The sequence below is a fragment of the Calypte anna genome, chromosome 17, assembly GCF_003957555.1.
Source record: "Calypte anna isolate BGI_N300 chromosome 17, bCalAnn1_v1.p, whole genome shotgun sequence".
Taxonomy (NCBI): Eukaryota; Metazoa; Chordata; class Aves; order Apodiformes; family Trochilidae; genus Calypte; species Calypte anna.
In genome coordinates, this window is record NC_044262.1 from 7,183,113 (window position 1) to 7,207,740 (window position 24,628).

The 24,628-nt window shown below is 37.3% G+C and overlaps 1 protein-coding gene across 2 annotated transcripts in view; it reads left to right on the forward strand.

Moving 5' to 3' along the window:
• Window positions 1–24,628, forward strand: part of DENND1A (DENN domain containing 1A) — a 165,000-nt gene that overhangs the window by 116,441 nt on the left and 23,931 nt on the right. For both annotated transcript variants that reach the window (XM_030460968.1, XM_030460967.1), the window contains exons 14-19: window positions 9,297–9,398; window positions 9,874–9,961; window positions 10,515–10,555; window positions 11,592–11,663; window positions 12,704–12,760; window positions 17,613–17,747. In XM_030460968.1, coding sequence (XP_030316828.1) covers window positions 9,297–9,398; window positions 9,874–9,961; window positions 10,515–10,555; window positions 11,592–11,663; window positions 12,704–12,760; window positions 17,613–17,747 — 495 coding nt within the window. The remainder of the gene's footprint in view (window positions 1–9,296; window positions 9,399–9,873; window positions 9,962–10,514; window positions 10,556–11,591; window positions 11,664–12,703; window positions 12,761–17,612; window positions 17,748–24,628) is intronic.

Genomic DNA, 24,628 nt, shown 5'->3' on the forward strand with positions numbered 1-24,628 from the left:
TATATTCTAGTGTTTACATTTCATGAACTTTTTTAGCTTTATGTTTGGTTTTTATTTGTTTTAATGCTAAAATAGCTGTGTCACGTTTTGTGTGTGCTTTTCCATCAAAGAGCTTATGCCCACATAGAGCAAATGTGTACATCTATCAAGTTGGCCAAAAGGGCAGGACAGTGAGTTCTTAATCTACTTTTTAATAGGAAAGTTCAAAATGCTAACTCCTCAGTGGAAATACTTTGTTGGTCATATAGTAACTTGTTCCACCACAGCCAGCTTTTCTTGAGTTTTCACCTTCTGTGAAAACACCTACCTTGCACCCAGGATGTAGGTACTCTGTGGCACTGGAAAGAGCAAAATCCAGTCCTGCAGAGAGCAGGCAGCTTTCTTGGAGTTGAAGTGAGCAGATGGTGAGTGTTTTATGCTGTTTCATGCTTTTTCACCTGGCATTCTCAGTGTCTGGCCCATCATTGCAGCAGGTGAAGCAATTGCAGAGAAATCTGTGGAGAAAGGGTGGTAGGATGCTTGCAGTCTGCAGGCAGCTGTGGTCACAAGTTCCAGTTCTTTCTGAAGGAGTTTGAGCCATGTCATTTTTCCCCCTGGAAATTCATCTTCTATAATGAACAGAAGATGATGTGCCCCCTGTGAGGCATCTTCAGTGCCTGGGTGGAGTCACAGGGCTTTCCAGCTGAAGCTGTGATATCAGTAAGGTTCAGTCAACTGTTTTTCTCATGAACATGCTCCAAGCAGAAGACTGAGCTAATTTGAACTAAAGCATTAAGGTTTAAAGGAAAGCTGGAACAGAAAACTTGTATTTATATAGCATAAAAAATATTAAGAAACTTAAACCAAACATAACTATTAGTAATATGGAGCGAAATTTGTTTTACTTTGTTAGTTAAAAAGGCATCAAGCCTCAAGAGCACATCACAAATTCATGTGCATTTTTTAGTGAATATATTTTTAATTGAATGCCAAAGTAAAGCATCAAAATGCATCAAAGTGACTGATTTTTCAAGTGTTTGGATGATTTATCAGTTGTTAGTGCTCCTATAACTATTACATAAAGGGGGTTGAAATTTGTGGACTCTTCTGACATAAATTAGAAGTTTAGTTCTCTTTCCAAGGTGAGAAAAGCCTGAGGACTTTTACAAGATAAGAATTATCACTGAGGCCATGTGGGTCTGGAGGAGAGCAGAGTTGGCAGTTTTGGCCCAGCAAATATCTGCCCATCTGCTCTCTGTCAGGAGATGTTAGAAGTGCATCTGGATCCGTGCCCTGGAGTTCCAGCTCGGAGCAGGGCATGTGCTTGTCTCCTGGACAACTCGAGGAGCTGTGTAAAGTGCTGTGTTCAGAGCCAGATGCTTCTCTGCACATGTGGTCTAATTAGATGGCATTTTCCCCCCTCACAAAAGAGTGCAGAAATTTTTCATGGTTTCCATGTCAAAACTGTGTATCTGGTCCAGTTGGACCTGGGAGGAGTCTTGTGGCCAAATACTGCATAATCCCACTTGCTGCAAAGCAAAACTTTGGTGTGTGTAAGCTGTAGGTTTACAGGAATGCAGAATAAATTCCCTTTGGCTGCTTCATAATGGTTTAAGCAAAGCCTGTGGGGGGAAGTGATGAAAGGAAGAATCTGCTTTTTTTTGTTTCTTCATCCTCACGCTGGATGCAACTTTCTCTTCAAGGATATACCAGGAAGGTATATTTATTATCAATGATTGAGGAGCTCTGTTAGAAGTGATTGAAAAGTAGTATTGTGATTGTACCAATGCTGCTTTTTCTGTCTTGCCTTCTCACATGGTGAAAACTGAGCCTCTTTTTGACAGTGTGACTAAATGGTAAAAGGAAAATGAAGAGCTCTCATTTATTTTGGAAAGGTAATGTTTTACTTTTCTTTTTTTTCCACCTGTGAGAAGCATCTGAGGCAGTTGTGGACTTGATTTTTTTGTTCTTTTCCAGAAGCATTTTGTGCAGACATACAATATCCTTATGCTGTGTAGGGAGCAGTATTGAGGCAAGTGTCTTTGGTGTAGCACATCCCAGATGTTCCCAGGAATGGACGCTGTTCCATCTTTAAGAGCCTCGTAACATAAGTTACTGATGTGTAATCTCAAATATGTGATAAGTAACCATAGCAGGCATAGGTGTGTCTGAATTCATGTATTAACTGTTGCCCACTTAGGTTTCCCCAGAGACTGTGACATTATTTGAACAGAAAGGAATGAAACCTAGTCCAGTGCTTTTGATTATCAGTTGGCACAACATGATGACAAATGAGACATCAGTGTTCTGCTATAGTGAATAGCATTTGTTTTTCCAGATACTACATGAAGGAGGTGGTAGTGCACATCATAGTGTCTTATCTTGTGCAGTGATGTGAACCAGAAACTAGATGTCTCTAACTATTAAAGTTTAATTTCATTATATTAATTTTATTTATAGAGACAGGGGTTTTGTTACTTAGCTAAGAGAGTGGGATTTTATGACCTACCTTTATTCATAAAGCTTCCCTCACATTGCTTTAGTTACAAAACACTTTATTCTCCTTATGCATCTATACTGACTTCTAAATTTTATATTAAAATGTTTTAATCTTGAAAATAGCAATATTATTCAGTTTGGGGATCATGATACCAAGGAGTCATTTACATCCTGCACAAAAGTGTATTTTCAAAATATTTACTTGAGTGAATCTTGAAAGCTTTGTTGATTTGGATGAGTTGTGGCTTTTTTACATGTACCTAGGAGATCAAAGGAAAGCAAAGGATTAACATTTGTGACCTTTGGGTATGTTGGTAATTTCCAAATCTAGGCCAATAGTTTATTGCTTTTGCAGAGATTTTTTTTAAACTATTTTTGCAAACTATTTTATATTCCATTGAGTTTTAAAAAATAAAACCTAAAAGGCTTGTCATTTATCTCATAGGAAATACTTTGTGCAGATTGTGTTTCCAAGCACACTTTTATATTTTATCATAGTATAAAATAACTCATATAAAGAATTGCAGTGTAATTTTTCTCCTTTTTTGTATTGTCACTAATGTTCCACAGTAGTTAAAATAAAAAGGGACCTTTTATTACAGGAACCTGAATTGGGAGCTGCTTTACATGCAGAACATAGTGGCTTCAATGGGAGTATTGCTCATGGAATGATTGCAGAACTGGGCCCTGAAATTACCTTGCCAGCTAATGATAAAATCGCATGCAGGCCACAGGGGTTTTTGTGGAATAAATATAAGAGTGGAACAATATACAGTACACATTATACCAGTAATTTAAAGCATATTCAGGACAAAGAGAGAGTTCCTAGTGCAGGCAGCATCATAGAGATTTGCTGTATCTGATAAAGATTAGGTTTCTCGGCTCATAATACCATACTATTACTTTTCTTTTGTTAGTCTTTCAACACCTACACTCATGCATTGACACAATATCAAGTAGGAAGAGGAAGAATAGCCTTGTATTTAAGGTACTGAACAGGGATTAAAGAAATTTCGGTTCTTTTCCCTGGCTCTGCCAGAGACTTTTGTGACCATGTACAAGTTACTTATTATTTTCATGCCTCTATTCTTGATCTAAGAAATGGTGATTTTTTTTTTTATTATTATTTTTTTTCCTCAGCCCTAAATGCTTTCTTGCTGGCTTCTTTGCACTTTATCTTCCAGGTTTGTTGCTCGAGTTCTAGAGATACAAGGCTGCACCAGTTGCTTAGGGATAGGAAGCAGCTCGCTGATGTAGGTGATTCAGAAATAGGGGCAGGCAATGGCTTGAATTAGCCATATAAACACTGAAAGATGGCTTGCTCTATTACAGTAAAGTACTTTCATTATTTGTGAACAGGAGTATGTGTCATTTTGCCTGGTCTAACATGAAAATGCCAGGTATCCTAATAAAAAGGGCTTGAAAAGAGAAGCAAAAATATTTCTCTGTGATAAAAATTTTTTTCCAGTTCCACATTTTTCATTAGTTTGAACTTCTATTTGAAGTTTTTTTCATTCAAAGTTTGTCAGATCCTGTAACAATGTTGGAAGTTAACATTTGAAACAATGTGTAAAGGGGTGTTGTTGAACCTTCACTGAATCTGTCAGCTTCTGAACTGGTTTTCTTACAGTGTTTTAATACAAATAAATCTTACTCTGTATTTTTTCTACAAAAGTTTCATAGTCATTTTAATAAATCTAAAGCTTTTTGATCTGAAGGCATTTTGGATGTTGTAGAATTGATTACACAGTAATTATCCATTGCATCACAATAATAAATGTATTACTAGGGTTCTAAAAGAAGTACATGCCCCATGTTTGAAGTACAGTTTTAAAAAAAGATTTTGATGACATCTGTGTACCTGCATATTATAATTTAGCACTTAAAGTTGAGTTGTTAGTTTAAATTGCTTCATTGTATTTGGCAGCCTTCTTATATCTTCAGTGGTTGTAGGAAACTGATGTGTGTCCTTTCTGAACACACCTGACTCCTTGGGTTTTGGTCAAGAATGTGTTTGTTGATAGGAGTTTGGTTTTTTCCTGCAGTCTAACTCAGAGCTCCAGTTGGTATCTGGTTTTATAAAGGGAATTGCATAAGATTTTTGAGAATGCTTAGAAGGTAAAGTTTTGAAAGTCATTAACTACCAATATTTGTGTGAGAAAATTGGGTTACAGCCACTAATCATAAACAGCTTTATATTTTTGCAAGCTTTTCCTATCTTATTCTGTTAGCATGAGGTGCACTCTATTTTGTGGTACAATCAGAAAAGCAAAATGACTTCTGTGACTATTTAGTCATCTGCAAGTTAGGAGATTGAGGGAGCATGTTGTTGAAGTTATTTTGTGTGCTGCAGGAACAAGTCTGTCTCACCTCAAGTAATCTGTCTGTCAAGGAATGTTGTGTGAAGGAAAACTCCAAGCTCTGCTAAGGGAATGTCTGTGCTGCTGAACACAGCTTGCTGTACTTGGGTACAGGAGGCACAGCATGGCTGTAAGCTAAGTTTTGATACATGATGTTTTGAAGGAGGACATTAATGTAATCAAGTCTTATGGTTGGTGTCAGTGATTTGAGTACCTTGCAATCACCTTTTCTCCCTTTTGTTTCTCCTTCAGTGCTATTATTACAACTTGTTACAGGAGTTATCAGATCGCATGTAGAAGAATGACAGCTGTCAGAAATTCTAGTTCACCAGCCATTGTAGGGATTGAGAATTTAGAAAATTGGCCTGTTTTCTTTGATATTGGAAATCTAATAAAAATACAGTCTAAATCCATTTTTAAAAAAACCTGTATTTGCTCTTTATGTTCTTTGCTAGAGGTTATATACTCCCAGTGAGGAGCATGAAAAAAAGTCTGAAATTGGACTGGCAATGGAAATGGGTATTTACACAGGACAGTATGTGTTTGGACAGTAATCTGTGTTGTAATATATGCTTTTAAATGTTTCTCAGAATTACACTTAGCAATGCCAGTTTATCAGAACTGGTAGTTCTCTTTTTGAACTGAGTCTTAATTTAGTTTTCTTTAGAAGTGTGGTCCAATCTCTGAGCACATGATTCTTTGTTCCTGAGCAGCATCTCGAAATACTAATAAAGCTATGGTGTCATTTGCTTAATGCAGAGTATTTGATCTGTGCTTTCTTGATTCCATTATGGCTGAGGCAGATGCAAAGAGCTTTCCTGTGCTGAACGTAGGTACTGGTTATGGGGAGGTTATTTGCAGTTGCAATTGCAAGCTGAATGAACCAGCATCAGATCAGGTGTCTGTCACCAATTTCAGATGTTCTTTATGGAGTCCTGCTGGCTGACTGATGATCCTTCTTCAGCTGTGATGAGCTAATCTTTCCTTGACATTGTAATCACAATTCTTGAAAAGTCTGCAGAGCAGTTCCTTGCCTTTGGTTGCTGTTGTATCTGACATTGACACATATATCCAGATCAGTAAGATTATTCTCCTTAGTTTCATTATAATCCTGAGTGGAATTAAGGATGGTGATTTCTAGAATATCCCTACAGGTTTTAGTTTGTTATTTGCAACATAACTAATTTCTGTAAAGGATGTGGTTATTTGCAACATCTGGGTAGTAATAAAGCAGTGGTACATGAACCTCTTGCATGTCATTGCTCTGTCTGTGTATTTGGGGATTTGCTGCACAGTATATTGACACTAGACCTACAGCTTGTAGACTGTCAGGTTGTCATCCTGTTCTGCACCTTTAAATTCCACCCACATTTTTTCATTTCGTGGCTGGTTTACAGAGCAGCTCTAATGGCTTATGTATTTATTAGAGAGGCTTTGAAAGAGCACCTACATGGTTTAAAGGCATGCATACAGCAGCACAAAATTCATTACCCTGCACCACCTGCTGACCATGATAAAGCAGAAGAGATTAGATATATCTTCCATGGCATAACTTTTAGGGTTGTCTAAAGGCTTCAGGTTTGGGTTGTTGTTTTTTATGGGTTTTTTACGCTTAGAATCAAGTTTTGTGCAGACTCTCACTGTTGACCTAATTTGAACACTGTCTTTATTATCTTAGTGTTTTCTCCAGCAGTCACATGCTGGCTTTAAAGCTCCATTATGCAGATGTACACTTGGTGTCTCATCTCTTGCAAGATGGGAATAGGCTTCTGTGAGTTAACATAGCACGTGTGTCTTTCCAGAAGTATTGTTTGTATTTGCCTCTGTCCCTTTCTCCAAATCCTCCTTCTGTGCTGTGTTCTGTCCCACAGATTTTTATTCTTTTATATTAACTGTGGAAGTTATCACCGTAAGCATTTATCTGGCCTGTCTCTGTGTGGGGAAAGTCAGACAATTCAGGCACAATACTTCTCTGACAGTAACTGCGTAAGGTCCTGTACCTTCTTCTGAAAGGAAATTTTGCTTTCTGAGGAAAAATGGTTTCCTTGAGAGATGGGGGAGCATAGTGAAATTTTTTTTGGCATAGCTAACCAAAACTTCTCCTTCAGTTTGCATTATGGCTTCTTAAAAAAGAGTAACAGGTTCCATAAAACTCTAGAACAGTTGTAAATAAGTTCAAGAGTCCTGCAGTTTCTCACTTCCTGCCTTAAGTTGTTTTTAAAATGCTTTTAAAATGTAACAGAATGACAATTTAAGAATAGGTGTGGGCTGAAACTTCAGCTTTTTAAGGGGTCATGAGGTAGCAGCACTGCCCTGCACTTCATTAAGCCATATGAATATTAAGTGTTTCTAAGAGGAGATTTGCAAAGACATGAAGAAAAGGCACTTACTTTTTCAAAGCATTTTGGAGTCATAAATCTTAGTCAATTATTTTAAAGTTACTTCTTTGAAACGTAAGATTTTATATTAAAAACAATGTTGTGGTCCAATCTTGAAATACATTTGAATTATCTAATATTACAGATGAATTCAGGTTTCTCATAGAATTGTATTAAGCACGTATTTGAGCATTTGCAGTGCTGTATCTTAGGCTGTGTTTTTATTGTTGGAGAGGGGAATAATGTTTTTTTAAGGTGCTCATAAATCAAATTCCTTTTGTTGGAAGCAATAAATTCAGACATTCATGGGTTTATCAGGAGAAGTTACTGTAATTGTTTTACACATGAGCAGGACCATTGATTTTTCAGAATATCTGCAGTTCTTAGCATGTCTGTGTGTGTATAATGTCATCTGTCAGTAAAAGCAGAGCTGATTAGCTTTATAATTTACAAATTTGAATTTGTCAAGAAAATGATCTTACTGTCCAGCTTGTCTTTTTGTAATGAAGCTGTGGCTGGGGGTTAGCAACAGTGTGTTCACCCTTCTGGAGGTCATGGAGGAGGGAAGGCACTAATGCATTCTAAGCCGAAAAGCTCACGCTTGACCTTGATGATTAAAGTTTTTTGTATCATCTAGCAGCAGTTGAGCCTGAATTGTCTCTTAAGAAGTCAGAAGGTCTAATCAGCCTAATGAACAAACCCAATCATTAGTACTTTGGAGAAGGAAGTGTGTTAACACAATAATAATACTGGGCTCCCCCAGCTGCAGTCTGTCTGTTTCTAGGAATGGTACAAAGGTCGATAGGAAGAGGAGAAGCTGCTGTCCTTGTGCTGGATGTGCTGAGTTTGCCTGGACGTAGCTCTTTCTGCACTGCTCATGCTTGTGTCTGGACATTTTGGATTCCTGCAGATGATAGAAAGGAGTTGCCTGTTTGTTGCTTGCAGTACACCTCAGCCATCAGGTTGATGAGCTCTGGGGTGGTACCAGACTTCAGCAGGAAATGTATCAATTGGATTGATTGTGAGCTCAGAGAAAAACGTGAATTCCTATGGACTTGTACGAAATGTGTCACCACAGTTTGCTCAACATAGCTTTGAGGGGTTTGTATCCTTTTAGTGTGGATGAGGTATGAGGAGTCCTGGGGCCATACAGTGGCTTCCAGCCTAAATTCCAGCCCACGGTGGAGAAAAACCAATGTGCTCAAACAACGCTGTGCTGTGGGGCTTTTTTGAGCACAGTTATTTTAGTGGCCCTGTTATCCTGACTGTATCCAGCCAGTGTTAAGCAATATGACTAATTTAAAAACCGTTCAGAAATGGAATGACACTGCCCTTTTAAAGGGAGTGCTTGAGGATTTTTCTGTTATCTAATGTTGATTTTGAACACTCAACAATTTAATAGTCTAAATATATTTTAATATGAGCATGAAATAGCCTCCATATTAATTATACAACAGCATAATTTTATGATTCACTATTACTCTCTTGTTTTTAATTCAATAAATATATTGGCTTCCTACACCAAGTATTTCTAGATTTAAGTGTGGAAATTTGTGCCCTTATGGTAGATGCGCAGCAGACTTCAGCATTAACATAACTCATTAAAATAAGATAAAAGTAGAGCTGGAAAACAATTTGTGTCTTTTGCCAGCAAGGTTGTGAAAAAGGGAAAATTCACTCAGTCAGTATGTGAAAGTCTGGGCTTTCTGAACTGTGGAGAAACAGAGCAGACATTCCTGAACAGTGTGTGCAGGTGAACTGGCTGTGTCTGCTGAGACAGATAAGCAGAATATACAGAATTTGGGTGACTGTGTGTCATATTTTGGGGATATAAAGTAAAATTCCTTTTTGGATTATGAAAGTTCCTTCACCAGTTTTATTTTGGTTATATACAATTTGCCACTTTCCAATTTGTTTCTCAGTCATGTGATTGAAACCTGGAAACAAACACTATTTACTCAATGGGATGTGAGGCCTACTTTATTCATCTGTTTATTTTGGAAATAGATAAAATGGAGATATTGAATTTCATCAGATTTAGACCAAGATTTTCCAGTGTTTAATGCTCTGAACTCTGCAGGGTGAACCCATCACTTTTTGTGAAGAATCATTTGTGTCCCATCGTTCTGCTGTTATGAGGCAGTTTCTTCAGAATGCCATTCAACTCCAGCTCTTTAAGCAGGTACTGACTTAATTGCTGTAATGTAGAAGCAGATTCTTTAGCAAGGGAACAGGGGTTTGGGAGGGCTATTTCTATATTCCTTTATCTCTCAGCCACATGATAAGGAAAATTCATGTAGCTGGCAGTACCTCAGTTCCTGCTTGTTGGCTCTTCTCTAATTCAGGTGGCAGGGCTTCCAGTATTTTAAGAAATGTGTGTTTGTTTCTCCTAAGGGTGTCTGCGCCCAGTTTTGATCTGAGCATACCTAGATCCAATAGATTTGCTGTAAACTTCATATCAAAAGTATATTACTGTTAAATGTGATATTACAGCTTCAGGGAAGCTGAAAATTTGCATGTATAGTTTTCATACATGCATGTTATTTGCATGAATGCAAACATGAATGCTGTTTCTTAGTGAATATTTTTTTAGTGTTGGTTTTTTTTGTTTGTTTGTTTTTTTGTTTTTTTTAACACTCTCTCTAATGCTGATGTAGTTCATTGATGGCCGTCTGGATCTTCTTAACTCTGGAGAGGGCTTCAGTGATGTTTTTGAAGAAGAGATAAATATGGGAGAATATGCAGGTAAGAAATACAGAATTTCAGTAAGGCATCAGTCTTCCTGTTGGGCATCAGGATGTAATGGCACTTTGAGGTTACACATCTAAACTGAGGCTGTAATGAACCCTATAGGTTTAAGTGTCTTATACATTTTTCTTCTGTCAAGAACTTTGTTTGAGTAATGTATTACAGTTTGAATGAAGTCTGTTCAGACTTACAAACCCTCAGATTTACCACTTGACTAAAATACTAAATAATAAAAAGAATTCTTGCACTGGAGGATACTAAAAAACCTTGGCTTTGCCCAGAACCACCTTAAATTTCTTCTAGTGATGTTAGAAAAAACATCTCCATGTTTTCAAATGATTGAAAGAAAAACTGCACTGAAACAGAAGTGCCTCTTAGCAAGTAAAAGAAATATTGTAGGTATGTTGTCAATTTTTTGTTGTTGTGTTTCTGTTAAAAGAGAAGGGTGGGTGTCCTGTTTATCTGCTGTTCATTCTAATGCTTCACATTTTTAGCTCATTTTTTCTTTGTTAAAAAGTTACAATTTGTTTGTTTTTGTGATTCTCACCAGGGAGTGACAAACTGTACCACCAGTGGCTCTCTACAGTAAGGGTAAGAATAAAAACATGCTTCCAACAGACTTCCCAATCCTCACTGGACCACTTTACAGTTTTATAACAGTAATGCAAAAAATCCAATAATAGATAAATGTACATAATACATAGGATGAAAAGTAATTTTAAAATTGTAAGAAAAGGAAATAGCTGACATGTATAATTAGTTTCTAATTTTTGTTGAAGTTTAATTGTTATGTAGTAATAGAAGTAGTAAATCTTAAAACTGGAATCTGATTGCATCTGATATCTGGAAATGTAATTTTTCAGTGAAAAAAGAAAATAGAAAAGTATCTAAGCTTTTATTCCTTGGATTTTGCCTGTGTCCTGTATTTATCAAATAAGGTACCGTGCAGCAATAGTCAGTGGTCTGTGGCAGATGAATAAAACACCAACCAGACAAACATTATTCTGACATATCACTGCCTTTGACTTTTATTTTGTTCAGTATGTGCAATTCAGCTTGTCTAGAATTGATGTTCATGATTGTAGTTAGATTTCATTTTCCCTCAGTTTATCCCTTTCCCAATTACTTAGATATTCAAATGGCAGCCTGTGTTTTATAAATAATGTTGTGGGATCATAAAAAAAAAAGGAAAAGAGATCCCACTTCTTCAGGTTTAATTCCTGAAAAAGAATTTTCTACCCCAGACACTGAGTATGTGGTAGGATACCTTTGTCTGAAACTTGTTCAGGATTTTAATTCAATGTACAGGACACCCTTGAGGGCAAGGGGAACAGTCACAGGACACTGTTTTGGGAGATGATGGTGAGACCAGGGCTCTCAGCATTCAGAGACTGACATTCTTCATTTGAGAACAGCTGTGTTAAACAGAACTGGGGTTCTTCTGGAAAACCAGAGGCAAACATTTAATATATTTTTACTTGTGTTATTTTTCTTTAACATTTGAACATTTGGCTCTGCTAATAAGTATAGGTAATGCTTTGTTATTTTAAGATATGAATGGTGAATTTTAGACTGCTGCTTGAAGATAAATTTGATAAAATTTATTCTATTGTTACTATAATTATAGAAAGGAAGTGGAGCCATTTTAAATACAGTAAAGACCAAGGCTAACCCTGCCATGAAGACTGTCTATAAGTTTGTAAGTATCAAGTACTGGCTTACTACTGAGATAACAGTCTAATTATAATTCTGTTTTAACCATTCAAATGTAACTCAAAACTTAAGTTCATTTCTATTGGACTCACAAAATTACTTAAAATATACATGCATCTAAATTTCAAATTTAAATAGAAAAATTGTTTTGAAATTTAAACATAATTGAGATGCAAAGGAGGGGGGGAACTTGTGATTTCTTTTGAATGTATAGACGATAAATTCTATTTATTACGTAGAACTATTTATTACCAAGTGCCTATATCCTCTACTAAGCAGCTCTGCCATCTCATAATTACTCTGCTGGAAATCATTGTTACCTCAGTTTTCTCTGCTTGCAGCTTCATTGAAATAAGAGAATCCTCCCATTTTCTAAATTGTTTCCAACTTTCCTGTCAATTAATTTTCTCTAGAGATTTCTTACACCTGCTTATTTAGAGCCCAACTTACTGAGTTATTCTTGAAATGGAAATGTTTTCAGTTCTGTTAACAAACAGCTAGTATGTTACTGTGTTATCTTGTATGGCTGTCAGTTTCACTGTGCAAGATAAAACAAGCAAGAATTTCTTATAATCTCAACTTTAGGAGATAATGATACAGAAAGCATTGAGATAACTGTTCAAACTTTTATTTTCTCCTGCTTTCCACCAGCATGAGAGAGATGAGTAGGGGGAGATCAGTTGTGCTAAATGGAATTGGCATCCGGAGTACTGCAAGGAGAAAGCTTGCAGGCTTTGTGTTGGTGTTGGTTGTTAACTTACAGGAAGGATAAATACTTAGAGGGTGTGTGGGAATGCAAAAAGATGAAAGATGTCTGTGGCATCAAAACAAAGAAGACAAAAGGGTTTTGTTTGTTTGGGGGTTTATGAGCTTTCTGTTTGTTTTAGTATATTTTCAAGATCCTGTTACAATTTATTTCTTGCCATTTTTAGTAACTGGAGAAGGTGAATCTTGATGCACTAATATAAAGCATAGTCACTGCTGGAAATAGAAGAGGATTTTAACTTAAATTAATTTTTCATGCAGGCAAAAGATCATGCAAAAATGGGAATAAAAGAAGTGAAAAACCGCTTGAAGCAAAAGGTACTTGAAGTTCTTATTCAAAATGTATAAGCACCATGTATGAAATACTTAGCCACAAAAAGCATTATGTGATCAATAGGAAGCTGTTTGATACAGTGTTGTTAGCACACTTCAAAATGCATTACCAGCTGTCCCGGATTTTCACACTGTTATAAATATTCACAGACAAGAAAAACACTGTCTTCAAATACATTAAGGCTCTGACTTAAACCCACAAAAGCCAGAAAATTGAGTGTCCTGATCGGAGTGGTCCCTCTCCTGTCCTTTGTGCTGGGGCATTGTGGAAAGGGGACTTTATGTGAACTGGGAGATCTTTCCTACAGTAAGGGCAGTGAACTTTTTGGAAATGGCAAATTGTAGATGCTGCTGCTGTAATCTCTCAGGGAAAACAGTATAGTATTAGCTATTGGGAAAAGGATTTACATGTTTTATGAGACTCTACTGCAAAGTTTAGGCATGAAGGAATTAAATTAGAGTTTGTGTTCATTTCAGATTTGAATTATTGCAGAAATAAAAATACAGTGTCTATTGTTTTCCAAATCTGTCTTTATTTGTAAACAGTACAAGTCCAGGAATGCTGAATTGTGTTTGAAGAATGTGTTACCCAATACTAATTGCTCCTTTTAAGCCAGAAGTATGCTCATATGGGTACATACTGCATGAATGATGGGGTTAACTCTGCCTTAGGTTGATTTCAGATACTCTGTTTATTCTGTGAAGCAGAGATATTAGAGTCTTTTGGGAAAACAGAGTAGCTAATTTGCCAATAAAACTGAAGTTCTGCTCAGGAATTTTTATTAAATTTGTTGCATAATGGTTTGGAGTTTTTAAAAATCTGTTCTATCTTAGTAAATTTCTTCTCTGTATTCCCAAACCATAATCTTAAAATAGCATTGCAAAGGTATTCCTGTGGTACAAACAGAAATTTACCTGACTATGTCAAGAATGTGTTAATACAAAGGGATTGTTCTACAGCCAGACTGTAAATTGATGAAATTAACTGTGTATACAATTCAAATGCTGTTTGCTCTCTAAATAGTCTAGCAAATTGCTGGAGATTTTTGAGGAAGATTAAGATGCTTCAGATGTTTTGGAATCTATTTTATTTTATTACACTTAACACTTTATATGTGACAATTTTAGGTATAGCATGAACATCTTAGAAACAGGAAGCGGTTTTCTTGTCTGCATATTTGCTTTTGGGCATAACCTTTATGAATAATAAAATATTTGTCCTTCTTATGTTCATTGCTAAAGCAGTTGGAGCTGTGCAAAATGACCAGATTGTTTTACTCTTTTTTAAATGCTAATATAATTGTATGCTATGCTGTGACATTTGTGGAAAAGTCTGAGAAATGTCTCATTCATTTTCATTCCTTTGTTTTATTATTATTGTTGTCTTCCCAGTCCTTCAAGCAGCAAGCATTCTTCTTAAAAACACACATAACATTTACAAATAAACAGCCCAATTTTGTTTCACTTTTCTTATTATGTGCCATTTCTGTAACATGGCTAAACATGACTGTTTCAAATGCTTTCATGCCTGCTTTCACAAGAGCTTAAAAGATTTCTGAGTAGGTGACTTCTTTTTTTTTTTGGTTTCTGCTCTAGCTCTCATTTCTTCGTTAAATCTGTTCTTTTCTTTCCCATCCTCTTCTCCATTTTTAATGCAAGATAGGAAGATAACTCTTAAAAAGAGGTATTGCTCTGTTTAAATAGATAAAAATAGCAAAAATTGGTTTTCCCACCATCATATTCTTTTTAATCTACATGTATGGGCTGCTGTGTTAACAAGTGTGTTAGTGCATCCTCACCAATTTTCATGTGAGAACATTGTATTTTTCATTTATTTACTTACTAGTTTGTGCAGCTATTAACTGTTTGAAATTCTGGCATCCTAAATACTTTGCCAAATTTGAGATGCCAGTTTTCATCTTCCAAGGATAACCTAAGGTTATTTTTAAACTGAACTTACTATCCACTGCACTTAACATATTATTTTCCATTATTAATTTAAAAAGTCTGCAGTCACTGCTAAGGAAAAGTCAAATATAAACATCCCTTTTCCAGTTTTTGCTGCCAAATATGAGCAGCTTCTGTTCAAGATAGGATTTAAAAATGCAATGAAGCTAGAGGTCTGCTTCCTACAACTCTGCATAGCAATGGTGACCTCTTAAATATAATCAAGAGCCCATTTTGCCCTTGGTCTGCTCCAGTCTTGGGTTTGAATTGCAAATGGGAAATGCAGGATTGACCTGTTGAGAGGTCACTGTGGTGTGTGTAAGGTCCTTCTTTAATATGATAGTAGAGATTGAATGGGGCTCTATTTCCATCCCTTGTTCATTTGTGGTGCAGTATTTCAAAGCAACAGAAATAGTTTTCAGAGGATTCTTATGAGTGATAGCAAATAATTGTTAATAGATACAGCATGGTAGCTTTATTTTATATCTGATAAAGTACTTTTTTCTTTTTTTTATTCCATTTTTTTTCTTTTCTTTTTTTCTGTGTAAGGGCTGCTTTATCCATTTCACAAATGGACCGTGGTGGTCAAGTTGCTCCCTTATTGGCTTGCTTGAAGCTTAACTACATAGAATCAGGAAGAAGGAGGAATATGAATGGTACCATCCTCAACTTTCAGTAAGGAGAATGTAACTTACTGAAAGCTGCTGGATAAGACAATTTACATAAATGGTTGGGCACTTGGCATTAATGTATTCAACATTATTTTACTTAACCTGATCCCTGTGTGGCTCTAGTTAATCTCTTAGCACTGGGCTGTTGTCAGTGCTTTATTATCAGTAAAGCTGGAAAAAATTTAGAGGGTTTATAAAATAACCTGAAGAATGCTTTTTAGCATTATAGAATGTGGTTTTTTGTCTTCTAAATGACAGTATTTACAGTCTCTTAACAAGGGACTCTCTAGAAAAATTACTAATATATATTTAAACAGAAGAAAACCTTACTCAGTTTACAGGGTAAACTTTATATATGTGTAAATATGTATCTTATTCTCTTTCTCTGAACTTCCTCCTTTAAAATAAAGACATAGTAAGGATTTCACCTTCTCTGCAAGGATTTGCAGTGATCATTATACTTTGGGGGGTCTTTGGGGGTTTTATTTTCACTTGATCTGTCTGTATTTTTTACTCCTCCTGTTCCCCTGATGTCCAGACTTTTGTATCCGTTTTACATTTTTCTGGAAGTTTTGCTTGAATTGGAAGATGTTTGCTTTGTGTTGATTCCCTGTGTCCTATTGCCTTTGGTTGGAGCCACAGCTTCAGGTGGAACACAGCAAGCTGTGAAGTGCTGGGAACATCCACGGTTCAGTGTAGGTCAGGGGGCTTTGAGTATGCTGGGCACCTTTATGGTATATGCACAACAGGGCTGAAACATGGTACAGATTTAATACTGCATAGAAATATGTAAATAAAGTTGGTATTTGATGTTACATTTCAGAACAATAGGCAGTGCTGCCATGTGTCCCATGAATCCTGTAGTGACCAGATCCCTTAGGAGCTTGTTGCTGGTTTGAAGATGAAACAGAAGTTTGACAGAAGCTTACGTTTCTTGTTGTTGAGTTGTTTTGGGGCTCTTTGTTACTAATTCAGTGTACTTTGTTGAATTTTTTTAAAGACAAGGTAGCATTGTGCAGCTGGAAGGCACAGAGGCAGAAAAAGTTTTTCTCTCTAGTTTGACCTTAACAAGTTGTTAATTTCCCCAGGATCCTTATGCCCATATTGGTGAACCACTGCTCTACCAGCTGGATCTAAAAAGGTCTCTCAGCTTCTCTGTGGAGCAGACAAAGCCCCTTAGAAAGTCCATCCAGCTTTTTGTTTCATTTGACCTAAACACATTAGGTCAGTCTGTGTCCAAAAGAACCATTTCTAATTGGCCATCAGCTTACATGTCTCATTATTGTACCTTAGCAAGACGGAAACTTGAGGGGGCATGTCAAAGGTCAGTGAATCAAAGCAATGTCTATGTCAGCAGCCAACCTTAGGTCAGTCTTGTAGAGCTACAGTGTGTGCAGGTTTCTCTCTATATTTACCAAGCATTATTTCCTTGACATTGTTGCAAAGAGATGTAAGGTTTGGGACCCACTGCGTTAGAGACTCTTTCTCGACTTGACTTTCAAACTCTCTTCTCCTTGTCTGATTCCTTATGTCTGCATGTCTTTGTCTTTTTCAAAACCTATGTTACATATACCATACATACACTTGCCAAGTCTTCTAACCTAGGTTGATGGGTCACTTCTGAAGATGAGGACTAGTGTCAAAACCAAAGCAAAACAGAAAAAGCACCCTGCTAGGCAGCAGTTTGTTTTATAGTCTCCTGAAGGCATATTCAGTATACACAGGCTCAGAGATAAAATGCAAAGCTAACTAAACTTTGAGTTTCATCTCTGCTTGCCACTTCCACAAGTAATTGTTCTGCTACAGATAATTCTGTGAAGTACTGAAATAGAATTACTGTTTCCATTGAAGTTTGCAAAAAGTAGAGTAGCCCTGTTCCTAAGTTCCTGTTGAATTTGTTCCTAACATAGAAATTTTTAGTGGGTTTTTTCTCCCTATCTATTTCCTGGCTTTTGCATGTTTAAGTCAGATGGTTTTTGAGTGTCTGTTTGCATGCAGCATTGGTGTTAGGAGGAAGACTGGTTGTGGGCAAGCTCTGATTGACAAAGTGCAACAAACTGTTTTATTCTAATGATGTCTTCTTTTTTTGTACTTTGATTCTTTTTTTTCCCCAACATCAAAATTGTTAGTCAGCATTATCCTCCAGTGTCTCCTTTGTGTCCCTTACCCTGTATCAAGAATGTTCCTGGCCATGCTATTCACCTTTTCCTACCATACAGGACGTTGCTGAGAATGGGTGTTCTGCAGCACCAGAGGAGTCTCTGCCAAGGACAGCAGCACCCTCTCCATTGGGTGAAAAGAAGGACCCTAAATTAAGAGAAGACAGAAGACCAATCACAGTACATTTTGGTCAGGTATGTCTTAGTGTTAGGTTTCTTTAGACTGTGGGATTCAGCAAAAATAGTCCAGAGAAATGACACAAAACCAGAAATGCCTATTGTTTTATTATTATTTGTAACTGAATTATATTAGTATAGATTTAGTTCTGTTGTAGCTGTTTAAATGGGATTCTAGAGGCCTGATCTTTCTGGGGTTCACTGATTCCTTTTGTTCATGCAGTGATTTTGGAAAATGAAGTCTTAAGTGAATGAGAAGAATAATTATTACAGCAATTTTATAAACTGTTCTCTGGTTTTTTAGCATGCAAAGTGCTACAGTCCTCAGGACTGAGGATGTATAAATATAAAATGTCTTCCATTATCTAGCCAGATCATTAGTGTCAATATGGAACACCAACTATTAAAACATTTTAACATTCTCTGAGAATTAAATGCAGTGAACTAAGAATGGAAAAATCAATTAATAGCTTATTAGTGTACTATGTTTTGCAGTATTGACAACCGAGCTATGCACATTAGGTACTTTTAGAATGTTTCTTTTGATATATCTGCAAAAGAGTGAATTTGGTTGTGTGGGTTTTTTAAGAGCTAATTATTTAGAAAATGTTGTAGTTGCTGTGAATTTTCATGGAAAAACATACAGTATTTACTATCAGTTTGCCAGTGTTCCCCTATTAAGTGTAGCCTGACTCAAAAATGACATTATTTGTGTTCACAGTTCTCTTATTTATCAGTATCCATTTTTTTTACAGTATTGTGATCAGAAAACAGGAGTGATTATCTGATTTCTTCTAAGGAAACAGTCTAATTTTAAACAATTGTAAAAGAAGTGGGAATTATAAAATGTGAGGCAAACCAGATTTTTAGCTAAGTATCTATTAATAGCAACTAGTCAGTGTAGCTGCACTGCCTGTTTAGGTGTTAGGTAAAGCTACACAAGGTAGAATCATTGCTCAGAGCAATGTTGTCTGTATCGTTTTAGAATTAGATTTGTTCCTTTCAGAACTTAGTCGACTGTGCTAAATCTAAGTTCCTGGAGACTTTTTGAAAAAACAGATTTTCTTCTAATTAAATATTTGCAGTAGTGCTTAATTTTTCACTTGCTTTCTGTGCCAATGCTGTTGAGAGGAATTGGGGTTCTGGAGAAACATAGCCATCTAGCTCCAGCAGGAAAAGGTTATGTTACACTTAAAGTCTGAAATCCAGATAATATTATAATCTAGTTCCAGTTTTTGTCCTTTAGATTTTTGTGAAGGATGGATGGTTCAAATGTTTTGGTAGATTAATATGTGATTGAGTGGAAAGTGCAAATTCAAATCTGAGGGGTTTTAGTGGTCGCGTTCACGTTTTTTAATGATCGCTTTCTCTGTGTCAGAAGAAACAGGCATCAGCTTTCCTGAACCTCTGGCTGTGGGGAAAGGCTTGCTTGCTAAATGCTTATTACTGTCCTTATGTTACAAATGTCAATTTCCAAAAAATTATCTAACTTAGCTGTTGTAGGGCTATCTCACTTGCAGCCTTTGTCCTCTCATGGATCCTTTATTCCTGATAGCCTAATGCCAAAATGAAAATTAAATCATGCTTTCATTCAAAAGGAAAAGATGTTCAGGTCTGTGAAATATAAATTAAGGCTTTGGGAAGGAAAAAAGCTGCAACATTTACTGTTTAAATGGAGCCAGCTTTTAACTAGTGATTAAAGGAAGAGATTTTAGTGTCACTTTTAACTCTGTCTAGAATACAGTAGGTGGGAACAATTAAAAAGCCACAAGAACTCCGAAATAAGGGCTGTTTGTGCATTCACAGTTCTTATAAACTGAAGAGGATGAAAGAGGCTTTTTTCTCATTGTCACTTGCTTTCCCTGTCTGCTAGTATTATGCTGGTGTATATGGCACAGGCAGACTTTTTTAAAATGCATGCATGTGGATTAGGGTCAAGCCCTGTGTATCAGTAATGCAGTAAGCCTCGTCCATACCACTGCAGTGAGAGAGCTTCCCAACAGCAGCGAGATGCTTTAATTGAGACATGCTGTCAAAGTGACAAACACATTTGCATACAGTCTATTTATTTTCGTTGGAAAGGTCTGCAGTCTGCTGTTGGTTGAACATTCTTAATCAGCTCTCTGTAAGTGAGCCGGCAGCTAGCTGTCCTGTGCTAGGTGCTTCTCTTCATTACATGACAGATTAGCTAAAGGGGGATGGGCTAGCAAGCCAGCAGCAACCTTTAATTTTAACTCATTATCTCTCACCCTATAGTGAGATAGTTTCCAAATACAGTTGTGTGTCTGCAGTTGTTTAGGCTCTATAAAATACCTCTAAAATATTCTGAAATGTCTTTTCAATGTATAACAGAGATGTATATAAATGTATAACAGCTGATAGTTCTCAAGAATTCAGCAGCAGTTATCTGTGAGGCTTCGTAGTGGAGCTCATCTTAGTGACTGGTTTTCAGGCATTGTTCGAGAGGGTTGTTTATTATGGAATTGTTCTAACAGTGGTTTCTGCAGAACCCTTGGATAGTATTTTTCGGATTCTGAGTTTGCATTAGCTGTGCTTGGGTTGTGTATTTCTGCCAGAAATTTTGGCTTCCATCAGTGGAACGGGTGGTGGTGCTGAGCTGCAGTGATAAGGATGCTGCACAGAGCATAATGTTAAGCAGCCTTAGATCTCTTCTGCTTTGTGATTTTCACTAATTCTTATAGCTGTACTTCAGCTCAATTTTATCTAATTTCAGAAGTATGTTTTTGAGGAGTTATATATCTGTATGCCCTAAGCAAACACAACAATGTAGAGGTTACCTTTATGCCAAAAAAAATCCCCAAAAAACAACCCGTGTATTTTCGTTGTTTTTTTGGGTTTTTTAATGCAAGACTGAACTATGCTGACAAGGTATTTGGGGAGTTTTCACTTTCTACATTTTTGGAGACAGAATTCTCATTCCAGTATTTGGATAACTGAAATCTATACATGATATGTATGTTGGAGACAAAAAGCAAAGAGTCTGGGAAATGCAGACATCTTTTTCTGAAGGTGCTCGTATAGCTGTTTCAAGTAACACAAGCAGCTCTCCAAAATACCTTACTGAGTTTTTAATGAGCAGCAGGCTTTCTCAGTTCTCCTGTATGTAGTTTTGCATTATCTAAAGCAAAATAAACAAAACAAAAAACCTTTATACATCATAGAACTATTATTTTGCTAAGGGAGAAAGGTAAATAAATCTCTGAATCTGACATTTTAGAAGCCTTTTCTCTCCAGAATACAGTGCCTAACTTCTAGACCAGGGGGTACACTAGCTAGGGCTATGATAAACACCTATAGTGTCTGGGTCCCACAGCCAGGAGAACAAATGCTGTATGATTTTTAGGTTTTTGAGACTTCTTTTAGATGAGTGCACACGTGGACAGGTCACTTTAACTACAGCAGTTGTGTGGTCTGGGCTGTGCTTGTACAGCTCAGTACTACTGCACAGTCTTGGATTGTTGTATCACATGGTCAGAGCATTTCACATTTGATGGATTGCAGCCCTTTTCTTGGGAATTAAAGGAAATACTTTATTTTCTAAAAATACACTTGTTTTAACATGTCTTTCTCTTAATGAAACTTCTGCTTCTATCCACACTGCTTCCCACCCCTCCACTCCCAGTCAAGCCCTCATGCCATTCCTCTGGAACGTTGCACTGACTGCTTCTGTTAGAGCATCCTGGTTCCTGCAGCATCATCACCTGTGCCCAGTCTTCCTATTAGTCTGTGGGAGCAGGGGTGAGATTCTTTAAAAACAAATCTACACTTAGGAAGATTCTTTCTCTGGAGCTTTTACAAAGTCATTAGCACATTTGATTAAGTACAGTTAAAACGACAAATCATAAGTTGCCAGAACGACAACTTCTTAGAAAGGAGTATCACTTCATTAGAAGCAAGTTCTCCTGTCAGCTCTGGGCAGCTCTCTCTTTCTGTTAGAATGTCTTGTCACCTTAGCTGTGTTTATGTTTGTGTGGATTATTTTTATTTACCAGCAAATAGAATATTTAATTCTGTTTATATATCAAAAGGTAAAGCTTAATAAAATACAAAACACTCTTCCAAGTTTGTCTTTACATAAGTGATTCAGTCCTGTTCTGTTCTGGATTCAAGCTAGAGAGGGTAATTATTCTGAGGGCTAATTTAAATAACAATTTAAAAAGTGGAAAAATATATTAATTCATTAAATCAGTTTATCTGGCTGTTAATAAACTTAGAAAGAAAACGTGTCCACATTCTCCTCCCAGCTGATTCTTACTAATGTTAAACTTGTGTAGGTCATAAGATGGAAATTGCCAACTTACTCGCTGGTTTGGTCATTTGCTGCAAGGCAGGTTTCTTCTTCAAGAAGATTAAACAGCATTAAGAGGTCAGGGGGAAGATGAGGAGAAAACCAGCCAGCTACATTCCAGAAATGCAAAACTGGATCGCTGAGGCCTGAGGCAGCAGAAGGGGGGGATTATCTCCAGGGTAAATGAGATGAAGTAAGGAAGGGAGGAAGGCTCCTTTGCCAGACAGTGTGACTCCCTTCACACCCAGGTGCATTGGAACAATAGCAAATTCCCCTGGATCTCAGCAGACATTGTGTGGCATGGAGGTAGAAACCAAAGGGGAAAGGGGAAAAGAAGTTCATTTTCTAATATTCATGCAAGTGTGTTCTGTGGTTGCAGAGCCAGCATCCTGTTCTTACCACTCTGAACTGTTCTGGCAATAGAGGTACCTTCACCAAGAAAATGAGCTTCCATTCCACTCATCCCCAGTGCTGAGTGTTATAATCTCCCTGTTCATCCTGCTGAGCCACAAGGAGTTTTCTGCCTCTCTCTATTTGATTCTTAGTGAATTTAACAAAAGTAAATGCTCAGTTCTTTAAAACTGTTTTTGATTCAGAATGCATATTTGCTGCCCTAACTCATTCTTGCTCTTCTCTTTGAGTGCCCTTTTCAGAAAGGAATTCACTGCTGTTCACCTTGCAAGAAAGGCAAATGTACTGGCCCACAAACACTTCCTCTAATGTGTGCTTGAGACTACTCAAATGTCCCATCAGGTTCTTAGCAGGCAGTGTTCTTAGTCAGGGGAGTAAAAACAAAGTCAAAGTCCAAGAAAATAATTCATTTGATGGAAATTCTGCTTTGTGGTGTGCAAGATTTCAGAAATGGCAATCCATGGGATAGGAGTTAGCTAAGTAAAAGGCTTGCACTCTTGTCATGCGTGTAAATATTTGACAAGTGAGACCTGGCGCTCTCTTTAGGAAGATGTACACCACCTGCAGAGCCTACCCAAAGGTTACTGCCTCTCATGCACTCACTTGCCAGTATTTTCTAATGAGCAACCAGACAGCAATGTCTTATGCTGCTGCCACAGCAGTGTAGTAGCTATGTAGCTTGTGCTATGTAGGAATTCGTTCTTTGCAGCAAGATTATGTGGCTGCAGTCCTGCATCCAGCAGAAGTGTTCATCCATGAAAAAGCACATTCCAGGCTGTGTTTTTTAGTGTTTTCCAACTGTCTTGGCATTTCAACCCTTAAACAGGGTTTTTCAGAATAAATTTACTGTCCTGGGTGCATGCAAGTCAGATGCCATAATGGTTGGATGTATGAAGAAAATACTGTGGTTGAGCCGACCTCCTGGGGCTCTGTGACAAGCAACTGCAGCTGTAACATGTCTGCAGAATTTCCTTGTTAGTCTTGTTATGTTGAGGGAACCCATAAATACCTTGTAGAGAGTATCTTGGTCCATCATGGCTGGCATCTAGAAGAAGAATTGTGCTTTATAAATAATTCATGCATATAAAATAAATACATCAGCACATGCAAGGCTAACCAAATCACCTAGATTGACAACTTGAGAAAAGCTCAAAGAGTCTTATGGATGACTTGTTTAGTCTATCAATGTAGATCAGCATCCAGAAGCTTCTTACGTATTGCTTATTATGCTGATATGTGCAGTTAGGCCAGAACTGTCTGAATTGACCTCTGGGCCCCAGATTAAACTAGAAGATTAAAGGGAGAGAGGGTATGTGAAACATATGATTCTAACTGCTAACCCACTGTGATTGCTTGTTTGGTCAGGATTTTTTGGATTTGCCCTTCAGAACTAGACTGATTAATACCAAGTAAAACTTTCAGAGTGCCATGCTTCAGATCCAAGAGCCATATGTACTTCTGTGAGGCTGTGTAGAGGACGGTCCCCCTGATGATGCAGGCTTCCTTAGTGAATGGAGAAGATGAGTGGAGCTGATAGTCATTGTTGTGTATAGAACTCTTTACATGAGACCATCTCCTTTTTTTTTCTTCTTCCTCTTTTTTTTCTTTTTTCCTCTTTTTTTTTTCTTCTGTACAAGTGTTCTGCTTGCTCAAGAGAAATAGTTGCTAAAAAATATTAAGGCATGGGTCCATTTTCCAACATTTGAAATCATGAGGGTTGCATAATCTCCCTGGTTTGAATTCCAGTATCAGGCCCTCAAAGCCCCATGTAAAGCTGACAAAGTGACCAGTTTTAAAAAAAAAAAGAAAAGCCACACAAAGCAGTGCAGCTTTTCCTTACATTTAATATTGCATTGCTGGATTTTCCGGTATTTTAAATGAAAAATATATGTAGTTAGTTCCACGTTGACAATGTCCTTGAGGATTTGACAGTGAGATTTTCCAGCAGTTGCTCTTCGTTAGGATCCTGGTGGTGTTTAATAAGGCAGCCCCAGTGCTGGCACCCTCAGTTCCTGTTTGTTCTCCGAGGGCTCGGGGCTGCTGCAGTGAGCACATCGACCGGGGCTGATCATTACAAGGGCGTACGCCACCAGGAATAAAAATGTCACACGTTTTCCCATCTCACAGCAGTACAAAATGTCAGTCCTGTCAAACAGACATTGCAGGTAGCAGTGAGCAG